Source organism: Schistocerca piceifrons, chromosome X (genome assembly GCF_021461385.2).
Source record: "Schistocerca piceifrons isolate TAMUIC-IGC-003096 chromosome X, iqSchPice1.1, whole genome shotgun sequence".
In the NCBI taxonomy this organism is placed as follows: domain Eukaryota; kingdom Metazoa; phylum Arthropoda; class Insecta; order Orthoptera; family Acrididae; genus Schistocerca; species Schistocerca piceifrons.
This window is the reverse complement of record NC_060149.1, coordinates 339877298-339898241: the sequence shown is the minus strand read 5'-3', so window position 1 is coordinate 339898241 and position 20944 is coordinate 339877298. Positions and strand designations below refer to the sequence as shown.

The following is a 20944-nucleotide window of genomic DNA, read 5'->3' as shown; positions in this document are numbered from 1 at the left end:
CATTTAAAAAAACAACTAGTGGAAGCTATCTTTGTGCCACAGGTCAAGATAACAGTTCTTTTATCAAGCATTAAGGACAATCTACTGCAGCAGTAGATAAGAATGCAGAAAATAACAAGTCTGTGTGGTTTCTCCTGTACAAGGTTTGCAGCATTCACTTTACAGTAATCTTTATATAACAAAAACAAGAACAAACCCAGTACCATTCACAGAATACTCCACTGCTTGAAACTTAGTTAGCTGTAAGACTTAACTTGCAGCAACCATTTAATATTTTACAATGTGATGACCAAAATGGTGTTTGCTTATAATTTTAATGTGTGGGCAGCCACAAACTGAACAAATAAATCAAATGAATATGATATCTGGTTCCCAATGACAATATTTCTAGAATCAAACTGAAGCTGCTTCATCTTGGGAATTCCTATTGCAGCACACAGCCCTAGATAACTTTTATAAAATGTGAGGGCTATCAAAGGAATAAAACATATGGTGCCCAACATCTACATCTACAACTATTCTACAAGCCACCTTGCAGTATGTGAGAAGAATGACTGCCAGTAAGCCTCTGTGTGGGCTCGTATCTCTCTAATTTTATCTTCGTGATCTTTCCATGAGATATACATGTGAATTGTTTCTAAATGCGTATTTAAGTTGGCAATACCTTCTACACCATTTAGCCACAGATATGTTTTAATGAAATAAGTGTAACTGTTGCACAAATGATGGGTTTTAAACAGTAGTTTAAATTTTTTTTAAATATGAAGAACAGATGTCAATCAAAAATCCATAAAAATCAAAATGCAAGAACTTCTTGGGTGATAATGTTAAAGGGCGAGACAGTAATATCATGGGAACATATTTTTCTGTGTTATGCATGTAAAATTGACTTGAAAAAAGGAATATCAAAAAGTTTAAACACATCATGTAGTCATAAATGTGGTAATCTCATTCCTATTTCTCATTGTAAAATAGTAAAATAATAAAAATAACCATATATTTGTGTTTCAATTTTAAAAATTCAAATATTAATTAATGAACAACTGATATTTCTATTAACAAGAAAATATTATTTTTTCATTTTCTGTTAGAAGATGTGGGACTGGGACATGTGGATGCGCCTTCCTGAAGTACGAAAAGGAAGAGAATGTGTCATACCTGATGTTTCCAGAACATACCATTTTGGAGCATCAGGGCTCAACATGAATTCATATTTCCAAGATGTGTACTTCAAAAAGCATTCATTCAACACACAGCCATACGTTGAATTAAAAAATATAGACAGGTAAATGCTGTTATATTGAAAATTGTTGTGCACTACTCCAGTGTCTCTCTCTCTCTCTCTCTCTCTCTCTCTCTCTCTCTCTCTCTCTCTATATATATATATATATATATATATATATATATATATATATATATATATATATATATATATATATATATATAAAAAACAAAGATGAGGTGACTTACCGAACAAAAGCGCTGGCAGGTCGATAGACACACAAACAAACACAAACATACACACAAAATTCAAGCTTTCGCAACAAACTTACATATGTCTGCTTGTGTCTGTATGTGTGGATGGATATGTGCGTGTGTGCGAGTGTATACCTGTCCTTTTTTCCCCCTAAGGTAAGTCTTTCCGCTCCCGGGATTGGAATGACTCCTTACCCTCTCCCTTAAAACCCACTTCCTTTCGTCTTCCCCTCTCCTTCCCTCTTTCCTGATGAGGCAACAGTTTGTTGCGAAAGCTTGAATTTTGTGTGTATGTTTGTGTTTGTTTGTGTGTCTATCGACCTGCCAGCGCTTTTGTTCGGTAAGTCACCTCATCTTTGTTTTTATATATAATTTTTCCCACGTGGAATGTTTCCTTCCATTATATATATATATATATATGACTTACCGAACGAAAGTGCTGGCAGGTCGATAGGCACACAAACAAACACAAACATACACATGAAATTCAAGCTTTCGCAACAAACTGTTGCCTCATCAGGAAAGAGAGGGAAAGACAAAAGGATGTGGGTTTTAAGGGAGAGGGTAAGGAGTCATTCCAATCCCGGGAGCGGAAAGACTTACCTTTGGGGGAAAAAGGGGTATACACTTGCACACACACACACATATCCATCCGCACATACACAGAAACAAGCAGCTATGTGTGTGTGTGTGCGAGTGTATACCCCTTTTTCCCCATAAGGTAAGTCTTTCCGCTCCCGGGATTGGAATGACTCCTTACCCTCTCCCTCAAAACCCACATCCTTTCATCTTTCCCTCTCTTTCCTGATGAGGCAACAGTTTATTGCGAAAGCTTTAATTTCATGTGTATGTTTGTGTTTGTTTGTGTGTCTATCGACCTGACAGCACTTTCGTTCGGTAAGTCACATCATCTGTGTTTTTAGATATATTTTTTCCTACGTGGAATGTTACTTATATCAGTAAGAAGGCAGAGAATGATGTTTTTACAATCACAACCACTGTTTATTTTATGTATATGACTGATTCACTCATGTGGTTTATGTCAGGACACAGAGATGCAATTTTGTTCGGTATGCACAGTTGTATGAAACGAAAAATCTGAGAATGATATTTAGAATCTCAAAACTGCTCATGTGAATAAAAATATCCAAACAGTGTCTGTTCATTCAGTTAGTCAATCAGTCTTGGTAAATCCCATCATGAAAAAGAGCTGTCAGGGATACAGAACATGGCAAGTTACATCAACAGGTAGCAAGAGCCACTGCAAGCAACTTCTGTAAAATGAACTGCCAAGAGATTATGAGCAGTGTTAATGTAATTACATTGACAATTATGGGAATGATTTCTGAATTACATTATTAGGAGAAAAGCAGGTACTTTAAAAGAAGCCACACTACTCAGCTGTAGGCTTTAGTTAATACTTCAAACAAAACCATTTATGTATCAGTACACAGAACACCATAAGCTGTCTGTGTATACAGGATGTTTGAGACCTGTACCATAAAGGCATTTTTCTTGGCAACAGTCCATCAGATCTTATCATGTAATATACATTTTAGACTGTTGGTGCCTGGCATTAAGGCACTGATGAGTCTGCAGCCCAAATTATAATGCAGAAATTCTGAACCATACTGATTTGTGGCATCCTGCTTTCTTTATTTAACTGATTGGCTGGTATTAAAAATGATCTGCCTCCATCATTCAATGGTCCTGTATCAAGGCAACACATCAGTGGGTCCAGAAGGCTGAGGAAAATTGATATTAATGTATTAATTTGGCTATTAAATTTATCAACCTGTCATTAACTGTACATTAGGTCCATTACTATTATCATTGGAATCATGATTAAGTGTAGTGTATTAATCCATGACTGGAAACATGATTATTACATAAGTAAACATTCTTTCTGTAAAAGGGGCTGGAATTCACAGCAGCTGAGGCTTCTCCACATGTGTTTGATATGTCACAGAAAAGTCTCAGGTTTACACCTTTTTCTAGCCACAGCTGTACACACATCTGTGCATTTTGGGTACTTTGAAGTATCTTTGGAGGTTCCTGATATATTTAGCATATTCTGTCTTTCACATTACCTCACATTGTAGGATAATATTGATACACAATGCTTGAATGCATCCCGAAATGTAATAAGCAAAGGGAGTTAAATCTGGGGTGCACCTGGCCACCAAGGAAAAATGTACTGCACATTCATCTTACTGTAGAACACCTTCTAACAACTCTGTCAGTGCATGTTTGAGAAATTCGCCACTCACCATTTAATTGTTCATAAAAAATAAGAGCACAAAAAAAACAGTTGTAAGATTGGAATTAGTGGGGAAATATATGAAAATATGCAGAAAATATGAGGAGTAATGACAAAGCAGAAGCTAATCTTCATTGGGCTCTTCTGTGGAATGAAAGAGAACAGGCTAATGAAAGAAATATTCCCATATTTCTGACAAAAAGGAATCATGAGTAGCATAGATGACAGATATAAGAAAAGAACCAGAATGAAACAACATCAAAGAATTGGACATACAAGAACAAATCTTTTTAAAAAAAATAAAATACTAAATTTAGAAGGCTTTCAAAGCAGAAGAAATAAGAAATGAGTAACTACGAGAGCAGAAAGAAAAAGACAATGGAAGAGGGGATTAAAGAGTGCCAGAAAATGGGAAACAAAAAAGAAGAAGAACTGAATGTGTTATATGATCTCTTTCAGTAAGTACGAAAACAAAAAAAGTCCAGTAACTTTATCATAGACGAGTCCACACCAGATGTTTATGCTCCAGATGTGGTGGTCGCCTTGTTGGCATAACCAGTGGAGATTATCTTATGCTTAATAGTGCACACTGTGGATATTAATGTCACCATTATATTTAAAAGTCAGTTAGTGCAGTGTCTGTCACAATTTTTCATGTGTCGATAGTAAACCATACAGCTGATGTAATATGATATTCACAATTTGTGAATACATTTTGTAAGATTTAAAGGTGGCTTCATCAGTACACAGGGTCAACGGCCTTGCCACAGTAACAACACCAGTTTCTGTCGGATCACCAAAGTTAAGCACAGCCTGGTTTGGTTAACACTTGGATGGATCACCATCTGGGTCTGCTGAATTCTGTTGGCTAGTGGGGTGCACTCATGTGTTGTGAGGCCAATTCAGGAGCTACTTGATTCGGAAGTAGCAGCACTGATCATGAAAACTGACAACTGCCAGGAGAGCAGTGTGCCGGCCACATGCCCCTCAGTGTCCACATCCAGTGAGCCTAAGGTCTGAGGATGACATGGCAGCCAGTCGGTACCATTGGGCCTTCAAAATATGTTCAGATGGTGTTTGTTTGTTTGTTGGTTGAACAGTACACAGTATAACAGTCATGAAGTCAAAATTTTGATTTACAAACCAGATGCAGAAGGTAATTCTTCTCTGGAAATAATCTTCACTTAATGCCAGTCACATCTGACCTCTGTCATTAATCCATGCCTCCAACTGCTGAAAAAGATGTAGTGACTGGCATGGGCAATCTTGAAGTCTCTTCGATCCCTGTTAGTAGGTAATTCTGGTGACATTCTCAGATTTCCATAAGCAAGCCAAATTCTTCATCATTAAAATATACCATTACTGAACAAATAACATAACAAATCTGAAGACATCACAGAAACCTCTGACAGTGACCTCTGGCAATGTACCAGGAAAGAAACCTCTTGTTAAATGTGAGTAATGGCATTAGTAGTGAGGAAATGAAAGCTACATTGTGTATCATCAATTGACTGAGTGGCATGGAATAGAGCCAGGAAGTTTTTCTTTTTGAAGATATCCCCAGAACAGTCCAGAATACAAAAAAATCTTTTTAGTAAAAAAAAAATGTTCAGGTTTGAGAGCTCTTTTCAAGGGTACTAAAATTTTTTTCCATGTTTCCATCTGAAATTCTGAAATTGACTTCATTTTCTCTATTTTCCAGAAACTTTTGGGCAATGTTAAGTGTAAAATTCTCTTCACTCTTATCAGTTTGCCTGTAATGCATTTTACCCATAAAAGATCGGACGCATCATATCCAGAAAAAAGTGCTTATTTGGGAGGTCTGAAACATCCTGTATACTGGCCAAGTGGAATTCTGTTTAACAGAAACTTTAAAGTTGATTAGAACTTACATCCCTAAGACCAAATATTCGAAATATTACTGGAGTGGCTGATAAGGTACCCTTTCACTTTTCTCCTTAATACCTGGGGATTTTTAGTTCCCCACTTGAAATCTACTGGCAGCTTGTTACAGACTTTTGCACCAGAATATAAAACACCATTGTCAACCTTAGAGAGGGAAGAATAACCTACATGGAAATTATTTTTCCTGTTAGTATTGTTGCTGTGAATTTCACATTGCATCCTAAAATTTACTCTTGTTGTTAACCGCAAATACCATTGGATAATAAATTTACTGTCACATATGTGTAAGACTCCTTAGGTCTCAGAAGAGGGTTCTGATACATATTTGGTTGACAGTTTTAAACAATATTCTTACAGCACACTTGTGTAGAGTAAATAATTATTTTACATTAACTGCATTGCTCCACAAGAATGGTCACTGCCAAACTGTGGCCTAGAGCAGAGTTGACAACACAGTGATGGGACACATTGCATATGAATTCTCTTTGCAACACATCCTTCAATACTGTAACCCTCCTGGCTTCAGTATTCACTAGCCCCTGCCTGAAAATCCAGCTCCACTCCAGCTCCACAACCCAAGCTTCATTCATCCTGCACCCACACACTTCTCTCCATAGTCTACCCTCCTCTGTTCACTCTTGTCATCCCAGTCCACTTCTCCTTGTCATTCTGTGCTCAGTACAAATCCCTCTACCTGTGATGAGAACAAACTCAACTGTGCCACACTCCTGTTTCATGTGCCAGTCTCCTCTCCCTCCCAGCAAATAACAGCCTTTTTCCATCTCTCCCTCCCACTCACCCCAACTCCTTTCTCACCTTCTCCACTCCACCTGACACAACCACTCACCACAGTTGAGATGCAGTGTAAGCACAGTGTAGCCACACAGGAGTAGGCATTTGTACATATGTATGAATGTATGTATGTACGTACATTACCTGAAAAAAAGTGAGGCAGCCAGAAGGAGAGGAGGAAATGAATGGAAACTTAATGGGTTGAGAAGGTATGTGATTTTATTTCAGTAATTACCAAATTGCATCAGATTTACAAAGAAGAACTCACTTATCAGTATCACATTGCACCCCCTCTGGCCTAGATGCATGTACTGATTTGTTTGGCAAAGGTGTCATAAGGCCTGAGACAATCTGGCCCACAACTGTTGTAACTGGCCCATGATATTCTGGATAAAGGCACTGCAATGTAGCTAATATTCAAGCTGGTCCCACACCTGTTCAATCAGGGACAGATCTGGGGATCTTGCAGGCCACAGTAGTGTATCAACATCACACATGCAGTTTGTAGGGACACTTGCCATGTGTAGATGACCATTATTCTATCGCAAAATGGCAACATATTACTGTTACGTAGCATTTAACACACGAGGATGCAGAATGCCCTTGACACATTTTTTTGTTGTCAGAGTTCCCTTGGTCATTACCAGCCACATCCCAAAGTCATACCCAGTGGCTCCCCACCCCATGACACCAGGAGCAACATTGCTGTGTCTCTCCAAAACTTTGAACCATCTTCCCAGGTCGCCATCATATTTGCTAATGACAGTTATCTGGGGTAATGCAGAATGGTGATTCATTGCTGAATGTGGTGCAAAGCCATTCATCAGCAGTCCATGCCTCCTGGTCCCAGCATCACCCCAAATGCAGCCATTCATGTTGTGGTGTTAAAAGAAACCTATGCATAGGACATAATCCCCCCATCTAGCTGCTGTTAGTGTTCAGCCAATGGTGTTGGATGACACAGAATGTTGCAGGGAGTTTACTACTTGTTCATAGATGGCAGGCAAAAATGTGAAGTGGTGACAGTGTGCCCGGTGCACAAAATGGTGATCATCCCTTGTAGTGACCATAAGTGGTTGACTGGAACTTTGATGACATGTATGCCTGCCCTCCCATTCCCATGCAGGTGAGTATTGGGCCACTGTCATGTCTGAATGCCCCACAAATCTGTATACTGCACAATTCATCCAGTCAGCCAAATGGGGATCCACAATGACACCCATTTTGAATCCTGTCAGGTGCTGATAACACTGTCTCACATAAATGTCCAGCATCTCTGTGTCCTTCACAATGATCACTCAATATCTGATACTGTTCTCACCCTTTATATACCCTCCAGCTCAGTTCAAAAGTTAAAGAAAGCTCTCAACTATTTTCAGTATGGACTGTACCTACTGACGACATAGTACGTGGGGTCATAAAGTGACCATCCATTTAGTCTGTGTTGGATGCACTGTCATTGGGGTCTGTATCATCACTAAAAGATGCCCACAATAAAGATATGCTTGTAGGTCAGGTAAAACAGTGGCATATGGAAGGTGAGAATTGTTTCAGATATAGCCTGAAAAAAATTGAAGGTGTTATTTTTCATATACTGGCACCAAAATATGTGCCACCTTCCTCAAGTTAATTCTTATGTAGTGATAAATATTTGTTGATGCATTGTGTATTGTCAATAACTTTAAAGAGAATGCTACTGAACAGGAATCCTTCAGATTGTAGCACACTTGTGCATAGTTTAAACTCTTCCTCCACAGTCACTTTTAAGTGATGTTAAGCATAAAGAATGAAATAAATGTTTTTATACTCTGTCCAGTGACATTAATGTGGCCACCTGTCAAAAGCCTGAATAACCACTGTGTGCAGTGCTGACTGTTGTGAAACATGCAGGAAGAGGATCAGTGAGGTTCTGGAAGGTACTGACATGAATGTGGAGCTATGCCAACTTCAGTGCCACAGCCAGCTGTGCAAGGTTTCTTGGTTGAGGATCCAAGGCACAAACAGCCCGACTGAGTGGGTTTAAATCTGGGAAGTTTGGTGGCCAGGGGAGTATGGTGAACTCATCCTGGTGCTCTTCAAACCAAACACATACACTGTGAGCTGTGTGACAACTTGCACTGTCCTGCTGGTAGATGCCCCCATGCCAAGGATAAACAAACTGCATGGTCCCCAACATTAGATACATGCATGTATTGAGCCATTGTGCCATCCAGAATGATGATATCACCAGGAAATGCTGCAAAAACATTCTCCAGACTATAAGCCCCCCGTCCTCCGGCCTGGAACTTTCTGACGAGTGTTGCAGGGTGTCTGCTTTCAGACATTTCACACTGTTCACACCAATGGCCATCTGTCTGATGGAGCACAAAATATGATTCATCTGAAAAGACCACCTGTCGCCACTCACTGGACATCCAGTTTTGGTATTGGTGTGCATAGTCGAGCTTTTGATGCCGATGAGGATCAGTCAGCAACATTCACTGAATGGTTGTTGATGATACATGGTTGGTAGCCTTCTGGTTCATTTTGGCAGTCAGCTGCTCAACAGTTGCACATCTGTTCATGCAGTCACATCTTGTCTCATTCACCTTCATCACCTATGGCCCGTGGTCCACCACAGTTGCCTCAGCCCCAGTTTGGATAGTGCTATTCTGTCATGCAAGGTATACTTTACCCACGGCAGCCTGCAAACAGTGTACAGACTTGGTTATTTTAGAAATGCTTCCACCCTTGGCCCAAAAGCCGATGATCATGTCCTTTTGGAGGCAGATAAATCACTCCATTTCTGCATTATGACGAGGACTAGACTGTTTTCTGCATCCACCCTGACAAGCTTTATATACTCTCCACTGTTAGTGCAGCCACCTGCAGTCTGTGTGGGGTTATTGCATGCTAACACTGAACATTGGTGGTGGTCACATTAATGTGACTGGACCATGTATTTTGAGCATCTTTTCATGCATTGTACTGTAAATTAAGATATATGTCATAAGACTGAAGACATCTAAGAGTCTATAATTCATGCATTAAAATCTTTTAAAGAAGTGGCAAAATTAAAACAATTTAATGAAATTGTAATCCTAGATTCATTTTACGTGTGCAAAATTGGAAAATCTACATTTTTTTTTTGTTTCATTCTATTTTAGTATCAAGAAAGATAATTATGAAGAAGTGATCATTGGAATGATAAAGCATGCTAATATTTTAGATCACAGCAAGTCACCATGTGAAGAGAGTTTTGTCCCAGAAAAAAAGGTTTGTCTTGACGCAGACATAACATGCATGTTATTTGGCAAGTTCTTCATTTTGTTGTTGATGTTCATTAGTCTCACATTACTCCCACAGATCATGTACTCATAATCAAAAGAAAGCTGTACTAATAAATTGTCATTTTTCTACTTTTAATTCTTCTCTGATTTTCAGCCCAGATGTGTGGTTTATAGCAGGTTGCTTGTCTAGATTACTCCACAGTATTGCTTTGAATATGCATGATTTTCTGCACATTGCATTAATAACTTAGTGCACCTCCTTCACACAGTAGGGGGGCATTTTTTTATTTCTCCTGTGGAGAGTAGGCCTACTTGTAGTTAGCTTAATTTTTCCAAGTGGGACTGTATAACTGCATGTGAAAAACAGAGTAGCACCAACAGTTAAAATCAAATTCAACTGCAAGCGTGACTTGTTTATACAATGCACTCCAGTGAAGAATACAGCTAATAATGTACATGTTGTTATGTAACAACAAACATAACTGTGAACTAAAACTTATTCTTGAACTAAATATATAAAATGCACAGTTTATATATATATATATATATATATATATTATAAGGAAACATTCCACGTGGGAAAAATTATATATAAAAACAAAGATGAGGTGACTTACCGAACGAAAGTGCTGGAAGGTCGATAGACACACAAACAAACACAAACATACACACAAAATTCGAGCTTTCGCAACAAACTGTTGCCTCATCAGGAAAGAGGGAAGGAGAGGGGAAGACGAAAGGATGTGGGTTTTAAGGGAGAGGGTAAGGAGTCATTCCAATCCTGGGAGCGGACAGACTTACCTTAGGGGGAAAAAAGGACAGGTATACACTCGCACACACGCACATATCCATCCACACATACAGACACAAGCATCTATATAAGAGAGCTTCTGTAACCAACAAGTTGATCACACAACAATCACACTTTTGCAATTTTTTATATTTATTTAATTGAAGTTTAGAACTCTCAGTGCAACTCTCAAAAATTGTCAAGAAAATAGGGTTTGAAGTTTTTCTGAGCAGCTTTGATATTCAAAGACAGATTGATTTTTTGATAGGCGGCATCACACTGTGATAAAGTACTTGTTTGCTGTGTTGGCAGTCCAGGTTTGAGTCCTGACTGTGGTAAATTTTTAAACAAATGGTCATGTTCGACACACATTTCTGTGAAGACTAAAATATGTGAAGATGGAAAAAAAATTAATTTGTAATGTTTTTCTTTAACTGAAATGAACTTTATTTATAATCTTTCATAAAAAATTGATAATTAAGAATTTATATTTGCTGTGAAAACTAGATTTTTGTATGTGATATGAAATTTGAAATGAGAAGATGTCCATTTTTCTTAAAACTGAGAATTAGATATGTGTCAAACAGTATACATTTGCTGAATTTTATATTTAAATTGGAAAAAAAAGAAAAAGGATAGTTCAAAATAAGACTTGAATGAGAAATTACCAGTCACAAGCACTACTGATTGTTTTTTTCCCAACTTTATGCATTGTACACCTCATGGAAATGCTTGCAGAATATGCACCTTTGTGTAAAAATTTGCATCAATCAGAAACTGAACCAGGGTGCCCACTTGGCAGACAAGAACTGTACCACAGAGCCACACTGCCTGTTGAAAAAATGAACTTTTCTTGAGGTGTTAAAGAGAACTTCAAACCTTCAGAGTTTATTTTCTTGAGAATTTTTGAGAGCTGCACCTATCAGCTTTGTGAGACCAATATTTGAGTTCTGAAATTCACGTACCATGAATACAAAAAATAACAAAAATCTGTCTGCCATGCAGTCCCCTTGTAAGCATAAAAAATATGAATCCAGTTTAATGAACCAATTAGGATATATAGACAACTTAAAAAATGACAAAATTGTGCTTTCTGCAGATTACACTATAGGTTCGAACAGCCATAATTGAATAAATTTGGCATCAAAACAAGCCACTTGCTCCACCAATACCTATGGAATTCCCAGTTGTGTGTGAAGAAATTACACCAGATTAGTGAACCAATATAGAGATACAGGCAATTAAAACTGACAGAAAAGGGCTCTCAGCAGTTTGTGCACTTAATTTGAATGACTACTAAATATTTGTCAAATCTGCTGTACCTGATGGTGTATCAGCACTGCTAAGTTTTGGCCTGGAAACTAACTGCAAGAGCACTTGTTTGGTTGCTCAGGTTGGAAGTGCAATATCTCTACTGAGTGACCATACAGGTTGTAGTACAACATATTTTTAAGAAGGTAATACCACATTTCTTGGTAGAATGTTATTACAGTACATGTACTTTGTAGAGAAACTAATTGGTTTGACTTCAGGTAATGCTCACAACCTTGCCACATTTGGTACTCATGTTACTTACTATTTGTAAAAAAAACTGTGGGGCCTGAGAAAAGTGTAGACCGTAAGATTGGGTTGGGATGGAAATGGTCACCTGGAAAAGTAATTGGATAGGGGGGAGGGGCAAGAGGCATATAAAAATGATCTGTATAAGTTTTGAAGCCACTGGGGTTGTTATACTGATTGGTGACAGCCACAGTGACATTAAGTCCAAGTTTGAATAAGTAATTGGGCAACAGTGGGGAATAACTAAAAAGAAAGGATTTTTGATTGTTCTGTATCAGTTCTTGCATGAATCATGGGGACATTCTTCCCTGGCATGAAAGTTCAGTTTCCCTCAGTGCAGCTTGTGATATATGCCAGATGTAGCTAACACATTACTATCTGCTGTAAGAGGAATGCCATCAGCTCTGCACAGAAAATGCAATTTTCATTTGAAAACAGTGCATAAATTAAATTTTTCTTCACTCTTGGTGAATGTCTATAAATCTAAGGCTTCAGCTTTGTGTTGAATAATTCACTTTTTCTCAAACAGATTGGACTTGTCAAAAGATATAATAGAACCTACTGAAGTAGTCATTTTCCATTCACACCTTTCTTGTTATAGCCCTGAGTGATCATTTATGCTTACGGGCAATTTCAGACAATTTTTCACTCCTAGGATGGTTTAAATCTCTGCCAGCTTAATGGCATTGTGTGTGTGTGTGTGTGTGTGTGTGTGTACATCAATGGAAAAATAAAATTAGTACACCATTCACTCCGGATTAATTGTTGCAACAGTGCCTGTGTAATATATGAAATGATTACATTTACAGATCAACAGCACACACGCTTCTGAGGTACCGGGTATTGACCCATGCTGGAACACTCATATTACTATGTGGTGTAGCCTCCATAGGCAGCACTGCAGGTGCTGACTTTGGCATCCAGTTGATCATACAGATGGCAAATACTATCCTGGGATCCTGCTTGACCTGTTCACATAGTACTACAAGAGTTGCTGGTTGACAAGTTGTACAAGTCACTTCTTGTTCCATCATATCCCACATATGCTCAATTCAAGACAAGTCTGGAGACTGTGCTGGTCAGGGATTTTGCTGCACATCTTGCAGAGCATGTTGAGTTTCACAGTCAGTGTTTGGGCAATCATTATCCTGTTGGAACAACACAGCACCTTCCTGTTGCAAGAATGGCAAAAAATGGGTCTAACAGCATTATACACATACCAAGCACTGGTCAATGTCGCCTCCAGAAACACCAAAGGTGAATTTGAGTTGTAGCTTATCACACCCCAGACCTGGTGTGGGGCCAGTGTGTCTTGAATGAATGCAGTCTATGAGACAGCGCTCACCAGGTCCATGCTGTACATGCAAATGACCATCACTTGCATGCGGGTAGAATCTGCTTTCATTGCTGAAAACCATGGCATGCCATTCTATCTTCCAAGTGATCCTGTGATGGCACAAGTCAAGCCATGCCTGTCAATGCTTTGGTGTGAGTGGGATAGAGGTGTCTGCGCCCTTAGTCCCAATGCTAATAACCAGTTCACGACAGTTCGTGTTGACATGTCTGGGCTCCCAAGCCCTCTTATCTGTTCTATGGTAGCTGTACAATCTGGCACTACTGCCCTTACAATATGACAATCCTGGCAGGCATCTGCACTGTATGGACATCCAGAACCTCGTGTAAGGGTGTGGGAATATTAATGTGGCCATTGATACCAGTATCATTGCACAACTGATACAGCATGTCCAACTTGCATGCAAGTCTCCAAAAGGACCATCCCCCAACTCAGAAGACCATAGTTTGACCCCTTTCGAACTTGCTTAGTTAGCTCTAGGAAGCTTGAGTGTGTGTCTGTCGCATGGCTGCCTGCCTGCTTCACATGTTCACACCACTCTGAGCCTTCTAGCTGTGAACATTCATTATGAAAGGGTAGACACAGATGGCACTCTGGTAGCTATACCACTATGCTATCTGTTGGTAGACAATGCTGAAACCATTATCAGTACATCTATTATCCCTCAGGTGCCGTATGCCATCATCAGCATATGGACATCCAGGAAAAATTCTTTTTTTCTGTCAATGTGTAGGCTGAATCACCTAAAACTTGCACTGCAAATATTGTGGAAACGGAAAGAGCTATTGATGTGTGGCTTTGCAGAAAGGCTTGGTAGTCAGGGGCTCATATTGTTAGCCAATACACAGATTGTAATAATAATTAGAAAGTATATTTTTGTGCAAACATACACTTTTTAAGTGGAACAATGCCTTTTGCAATTAACAGACTAAAATCAGGGTAAATCAGAATGTCAGTGGTTCCTGTTGCAGGATTCAAGTGCAAGTCATTTACAAGATACTCAATTTCGAAAAGTTCCCCTACTGACACTTGTTTGGGCCATTCAACCTGCTTAGTCGCTAGTCGTGATTTTATGTTTGCTTACAGTGTGCTTGTGTGTTTCTTGATTACATTGCAAGTTGCTAGTCAGTTAGTAGTGTGTGACAGTCCAAGCTGTAGGTCACAAGAGGATGAGGGAATTTGCCAATGCATACAAGCCAACATGCTCATGGTGTATGGAGGGTGTAGGAAGAAAGTAATTCATTCTTGTATGGTATATGTGGCAAGATATCCCAATAGATGTCGACCATCTAGGCAATTATTTATCAATCTCTTCAACCAGTTGCTTGAAAATGGTAGTGTAACACCTAGACAATGTAACAGAAGGAAACAAATGATGACAGAAGAGGGGGATATTGATGTTCTTCCTGCTGCTGCAGTTTTCAGCATGTTAGCTCCCACACAATTGCATGAAGAAGTGGCATGGCTCAGGCATGTCTCCTATGCTTGCTCCATCAATACAGATTCCATCCCTATCACATGTCTCAGATTTATCATGTATCTTGCTTAGTGATGAAGCCATGTTTACCAGTCATGGCCAGATAAACTGCCAAAACATGCACTATTGGCCTGTTGACAATCCCTGTTGGCTTCATCAGGTGGAATATCAGTGTCCATGGAGTATAAATGTTTTGTGTGGGATAGTCGTGGTGTCACCGCCAGACACCACACTTGCTAGGTGGTAGCCTTTAAATCGGCTGCGGTCCGTTAGTATACGTCGGACCCGCGTGTCGCCACTGTCAGTGATTGCAGACCGAGCGCCGCCACACGGCAGGTCTAGAGAGACTTACTAGCACTCGCCCAGTTGTACAGCCGACTTTGCTAGCGATGCTACACTGACAAATACGCTCTCATTTGCCTAGACGATAGTTAGCATAGCCTTCAGCTACGTCATTTGCTATGACCTAGCAAGGCGCCATTACCAGTTTATATTGAGCATATTAATGTACCGTCAAGAGCGATGTACACCAATTATGGATTAAAGTTAAGTATTCCAGCAACAATGTACCTTATTGGCTATATTAATTACATTTAACTGTTCCAGACCTCACGCCAGTCTGCGTGTAATTAAACGCGTGCATTTTGGCCTCCTGTAGCAACACGGTGTTGGCTCTTCTGCCAACACAGCAATAGTGACGCATCAGCTCATAGGCTCGTTTTACATTGATGGAACACTAAATGCACACAAGTATCACATCCTCCTAACAGACCATCTTCTACAGATGCTAGAAGATGTTCCTCTGCAGACTAGGAGGAACCTGTGGTACCAACATGATGGCTGTCCAGCCCATAGTGCACAAAATACTACATCACATCTTCAAAAAAATTTTCCAAATCATTGGACTGAATGCAGAGGACCTGTACCTTGGCTGGCCCATTGCCCGGATTTGACACCTGCAGGCTTTTCTCTGTGGGGAATACTGAAAACACTGTCTGCAAGGGCATACCAACTACACTTGATGATTCTTAACAACATATTACTGCAGCCTGCTCAGACATCTCTGCTGTAATGCTAGCACATGTACAGCAATTGTTCCATACCAGACTGGAAGCACGTATTGCCACTGCCAGTGATCATTTTGAACACAACCTGTGACGGTCAATTGTCTTATTACTGGTCAGAATACACATAACTATTGTATGCACTTGTGTTCATCATAAGCGTGTGCTACCACAGGTATTGTACAAGTGTAAGTGTGGGAACTTTTCAAAATACAATATCTTGTAAATGACTTGCACTAGAATTCTGCAACAAACATCACTGACGTTCTAATTTACCCTACTGTTAGTTTTTTAATGTCAATAGGCATTGCTCTATTTAAACAAGTGTATGTTTGCACAAAAATACACTTTCTAAGTATTATTATAATCTGTTGATTGGCTGACAATACAAGCCCCTGACTACCAATCCAGTCTGTGAAAACCGCACATCAATAGCACTTCCCATTTCCACACTATTTGCTTCAAGTTTTAGGTGACTCATCCTGTGTGTGTATGTGTGTGTGTGTGTGTGTGTGTGTGTGTGTGTGTGTGTTCAAAACAAATACATCAAAGTTTTTCAGCAGCCACCAGGGCCAGATTAAGGCCCAAGAGAAACATGCCACTGCTTGGGGCACTACAACTGCAAGATTTCTATACAGGATGTATCACAATTAGTAGTGGTCATGTGGGGCACTGAGGTGAGAAGGATTCTGAAGTATAGGATCAGAATACAGTGTGTATCACAATAAACAAAAACTAACACAGATGATAATGTGCAAAGGAAAAGAGGTATAGGGGGTGAGGCAAATAACAAGTTTCTTGTGTGGAAAAATGTTCTTGAACCAGCCGTGGCCCTGGTGACCACTCATTTTGAATTGGGAAATCTAAAGAAGTACTCCTATCTTTCAGCTTCCTTCCATTCCCAAGAGCTGTTTCTCACTGTTGTAAGTGATGCCAAATTTTGTTATATAAATACATTGTTATCAACAACAGTAAATACTTCTCAATTTAACCCCTATGCCTGTCATATTATTATATTACATGCAGTTACAAAACTGATGAGGAAGGTGGAATACACTTGTAGGTTCACTGACCTTTCAGCCATTAAGCTGAAAAGTGTAGTTCCAGTAATAGTGACTTAATTACTACAGTTTCAAAATCACCTAGGAGATATGCAGCTCAATGTGTTACACCTTTCTTTTAGACATTTAAAATTCCATTTCTTCCTTTCTTTTTTATAACCCATGTGAACTTATATGTATCACCCTGAATGAGAGACCTTACCCATGAGGATATTTTCTAAGATGGCTTCACTGTGCATCTGAGATGGACTATCTTTTTCTTCTACTGAGGCTCTAATATGTATGCCATACAGATGTGTGTCTCCCCTTTCTTATATCATAATATCCATGTCAACACCTATTCCTGTTCAACATAGCATAATATACCTACAGCTCTCCTAAAGAGCCTTACAAGCTCCTCACAATTAGGCACAGAATACCCTAACTCTTCCAACACTAGAATGGCAGCTGAACAGTTTATTTTGATTTCATAAAAGGTTAATGCAACAAATAGATAGACGGTAGATGTATAACCACTCAACTGACAGACTGATCAAATTATGGCAAGTTCAATAGTCAAGAAGTCGAACATTATATTGTTTGTTACAGCTTTTGTATCTTCTTTGTACTACTGTGTAGCTGGGAAAATGTGCCTGTGTGGTGCTCTTTTGTTGAGAAGTAAATTGTGGTAAATAAAGAAGGATTCATTAAAAGTGCAAACTGTATACACTTGTCACCTATAATGGTGACCCTGACATGACATTTTGTGGAATTTCTTTTTTATTCTGAGCCATAATTACACTCCGACATTATGACGATGCCCCCCACCACCATCAAGACAGAAGATCAAGGATTGCCGACAACTGATTCTTCCTCAGTCTCCTACTGTTCCTGACTTACATACTGTCTCTTCTGGCAACACCTTGAGATGGAATAATGTAAAGCTACTGCCTTTTTGGCCTGCAAGGCCACAATTATGGTTAGCACAAGCAGAAGATGCCATTTTTCAACTGCACATTACTTCAGATGCAGACCAATTCACCATTGTCTTTTCGCAGATATACTTCATCATTATTGAGCAAGTGGATATTCTGGCTCCTCATTCTTTTGCAGTGTTCAGAGAAACTGTTTTGCAGCGTTTCCTTGTGTTCCCAGAATCTTGTTGCAAAAGACTGTGGACAGTAATTTTGGTGCTGGTGGCCCCCTCCCAGCTACTATGCTCAATTTGTGCTTTGGCAGGTCTGGAACTCCTTAAGCAATGGATCACTAACACAGGGAAGGCTCTGTATGAGGCTCAGGTGGAATTACGAGGTTTAATGACAGTACCCATTGACACTGTCCATCGGCCAATGTCATTGCGCAACAGTTGCTTCAAAAATTCCCTGCCATTACAGTTCTGATTTGAGTACTGAGCCAGTGGAAACATTCCACCATCCACCACATTCACACAATGCTGGGACAGCCTGTTGCTTTCCACCCACAGAACTACCTCTGGAGAAGTTAAGGGCAGCTAAAGCTGCTTTCAAAGCAATTCTAACAGACAAAACAGTGTCTTGCTCTAACAGTGTATGGGCTGCCCCCTTACAAATGGCATATGTGCAGTGATTATAGGGACTGAACTCCCACACTATGCCAGACTAGTGCCCAATACTGAACGTGTTGGATTTGGTAAGTAGTTTAGAAGGTGCCTCTGCATTCAGTGTCATAGATTGCTCTAAGGCTTCTGCACAGATTTTAATGGCAGAGGCAGAGAAGCACAAAACTACAGTTGCAATGCCTTTCGGGCTATTACAACACAACATCATGACTTTCAGTCTTCATAACACTGCTCAGATGTGACACCATTTTATGGACAAGATTCCATATGGTTTAAGCCATGTTTATTGCTTAATAAAGCATTTGTTCATTTTTCTGATAATGTGAGTGACCGTAGTTCCCATTTGAACATGGTTTTCTCTCATCCTGATGCATACAGCATCAAAATTAACAAGGACAGATGTGTATTTGGTAAAGAAAAATTACAATTCTTGGGTTACCTTGTATCAAGAGACAGTATTTCTCCTACTCTTCAGAGAGTCTCAGATATTTTGTGGATGCCCCTTCCCATCACATTCAGTTATGAAGGTTTGTAGGTAAGGTCAGTTATTACTGGTGACACCTGGTGAAGTTTGCAGAAATTATAAGACCTATCAATAACCTGCTAAAGGGCAAAGACGCTTCTGGTAAAAGAAAAGTCCCCTTGATGGGTCCAGCTGAAGAAGCTTTCAAGTCTGGAAATTGTGTTTAGTGAAGTCTGTATTATTGGTCCACCCCATTTCTGGTCCACAGATGACTCTTTTTGTTGACGCCAGCCAGTACTCCAGCAATTAGTATCAGGAATGTAGCAGCCACTGGCTTTCTTTTCAAAAGGTGTATCGTCATAGCACAAAAAAATATTAATTCTGGGGGTGTCTGAATTGAAATCCCAATGTACACTCCATTATGTGGAATTTATTGCCCAGTACTCTACTGATGTCAACAGCATCTCTCGGTCTGACAACATTGTCACAGATCGCTTATCACACAATTGTGCATCTTTGACTTGTATCACTTGGACAGCTATCACAAAGGACCAAGATTCTGATGCGTTTTTACAAAAGTGTCAGCTCAATCCGGCATCCACTAGCCTGAAACTTGAATGTGTGCCAGTACAGGGTTCTCAATCCCTCATATGGTGTGACACTCCTCAGAATGTTTTGTGCCAGTTTATTCTATTATATTGGTGGCACACCATCTTTGATGTTTTGCACGCCTTGTCACATCCTGGCATCAGTGCTTCTACTAAGTTTGTGGCCTCCCAAGTGGTGTGGCCAGGAATGCGAAAAGATTGCCGGTGCTGGGCCTGTAATTGCATACCATGAGATAAAAAACAAAATTGGTCACCTCATGATCTCTGCTGTGGACACATTCCCCACCCTTACAGGTCGTTTTGCCCACATTCATGTTGACATCATAGGACCCCTTCCTTGCTCGGATGCATTTATCCCAAGGTCCAGGGTACTCCAGGTTTCCAGAGTGACATGTCTCGTTCTTTCAAGTATAGCTCTCCAAAAAGAAGGGGGTGGGGGTTAATGTCACGAGTGTAACAGTCAATGAATAAGAAGTTGAACATTATATTGTGTGTTATAACATTATATTGTGTGTTATATCTTTTATTTGATTATCTTTTGTATTTTCTTTGTACTACTGTCTAGCTGTGAAAGTGTGCCTGTGTTGTGTTGTTTTGTTGGGAAGTAAATTGTGGTAAATAAAGAAGAATTCATTAAAGTAGTGCTTACTGTGTACACTTGTCATCAATAAAGTAACACATCTTCATTCAGAAGGAAGAGTGGAATTATGCACTATACAGTGGAATCAAAAGTTATCTATGTCATTAAAGAGCATTTGGTATGTATCGGTCTCCTGCATTCTACACTCTGGCCACTATTTACTCTTAATCCACCCAAAAGACTCCTGTTATACAGAGGGGTAAAAAAAATGTATCCACTGTTTAAACGTCCATAACTGGCAAACTAATTGATGGAGTTGTTTCATCTTTGGTAGTGTAATAGTTTGTAGTTCCGGCAATCGACACACAAGCATTGTATTGTGTTGTTTTGTTTTGTCAGATGACTGTCTCCAGACAGTCAGCGTTTTGTTCTTAGTTGTACCTAGTTACTCGAGTAAACATGGCTGGCGCAAGGCTTACATTCAATGAAAGGAAGTCAGATTTGAAGTGGTATTTTAAGTACGAAAACATTAATGAGGTTCAACGGCAATGGCGAAATGAGTATCAAACAGAGCTACCAACACGTTTAATGATTTGTCACATTCAAGACAAATTTGAAGCCAAAGACTGTGTTGTAGATGTACACAAACAACGATCTGGATGACCTGTAACAGTAACAAGTCCAGCTAACTCCCGTCGTATGTTACAAC

General features: G+C 39.6%; 1 protein-coding gene across 9 annotated transcripts in view; it reads left to right on the top strand.

The window, feature by feature from the left end:
- LOC124721404 (protein O-linked-mannose beta-1,2-N-acetylglucosaminyltransferase 1-like) overlaps window positions 1-20944 on the top strand; it is a 2183308-nt gene that overhangs the window by 2146275 nt on the left and 16089 nt on the right. For 7 of the 9 annotated variants that reach the window (XM_047246347.1, XM_047246348.1, XM_047246345.1 and 4 more), the window contains 2 exons: window positions 1092-1285; window positions 9580-9688. In XM_047246347.1, coding sequence (XP_047102303.1) covers window positions 1092-1285; window positions 9580-9688 — 303 coding nt within the window. Of the gene's footprint in view, window positions 1-1091; window positions 1290-9579; window positions 9689-20944 lie in introns of those variants that run through there. The other 2 variants (XM_047246351.1, XM_047246352.1) reach the window with 2 other exon arrangements.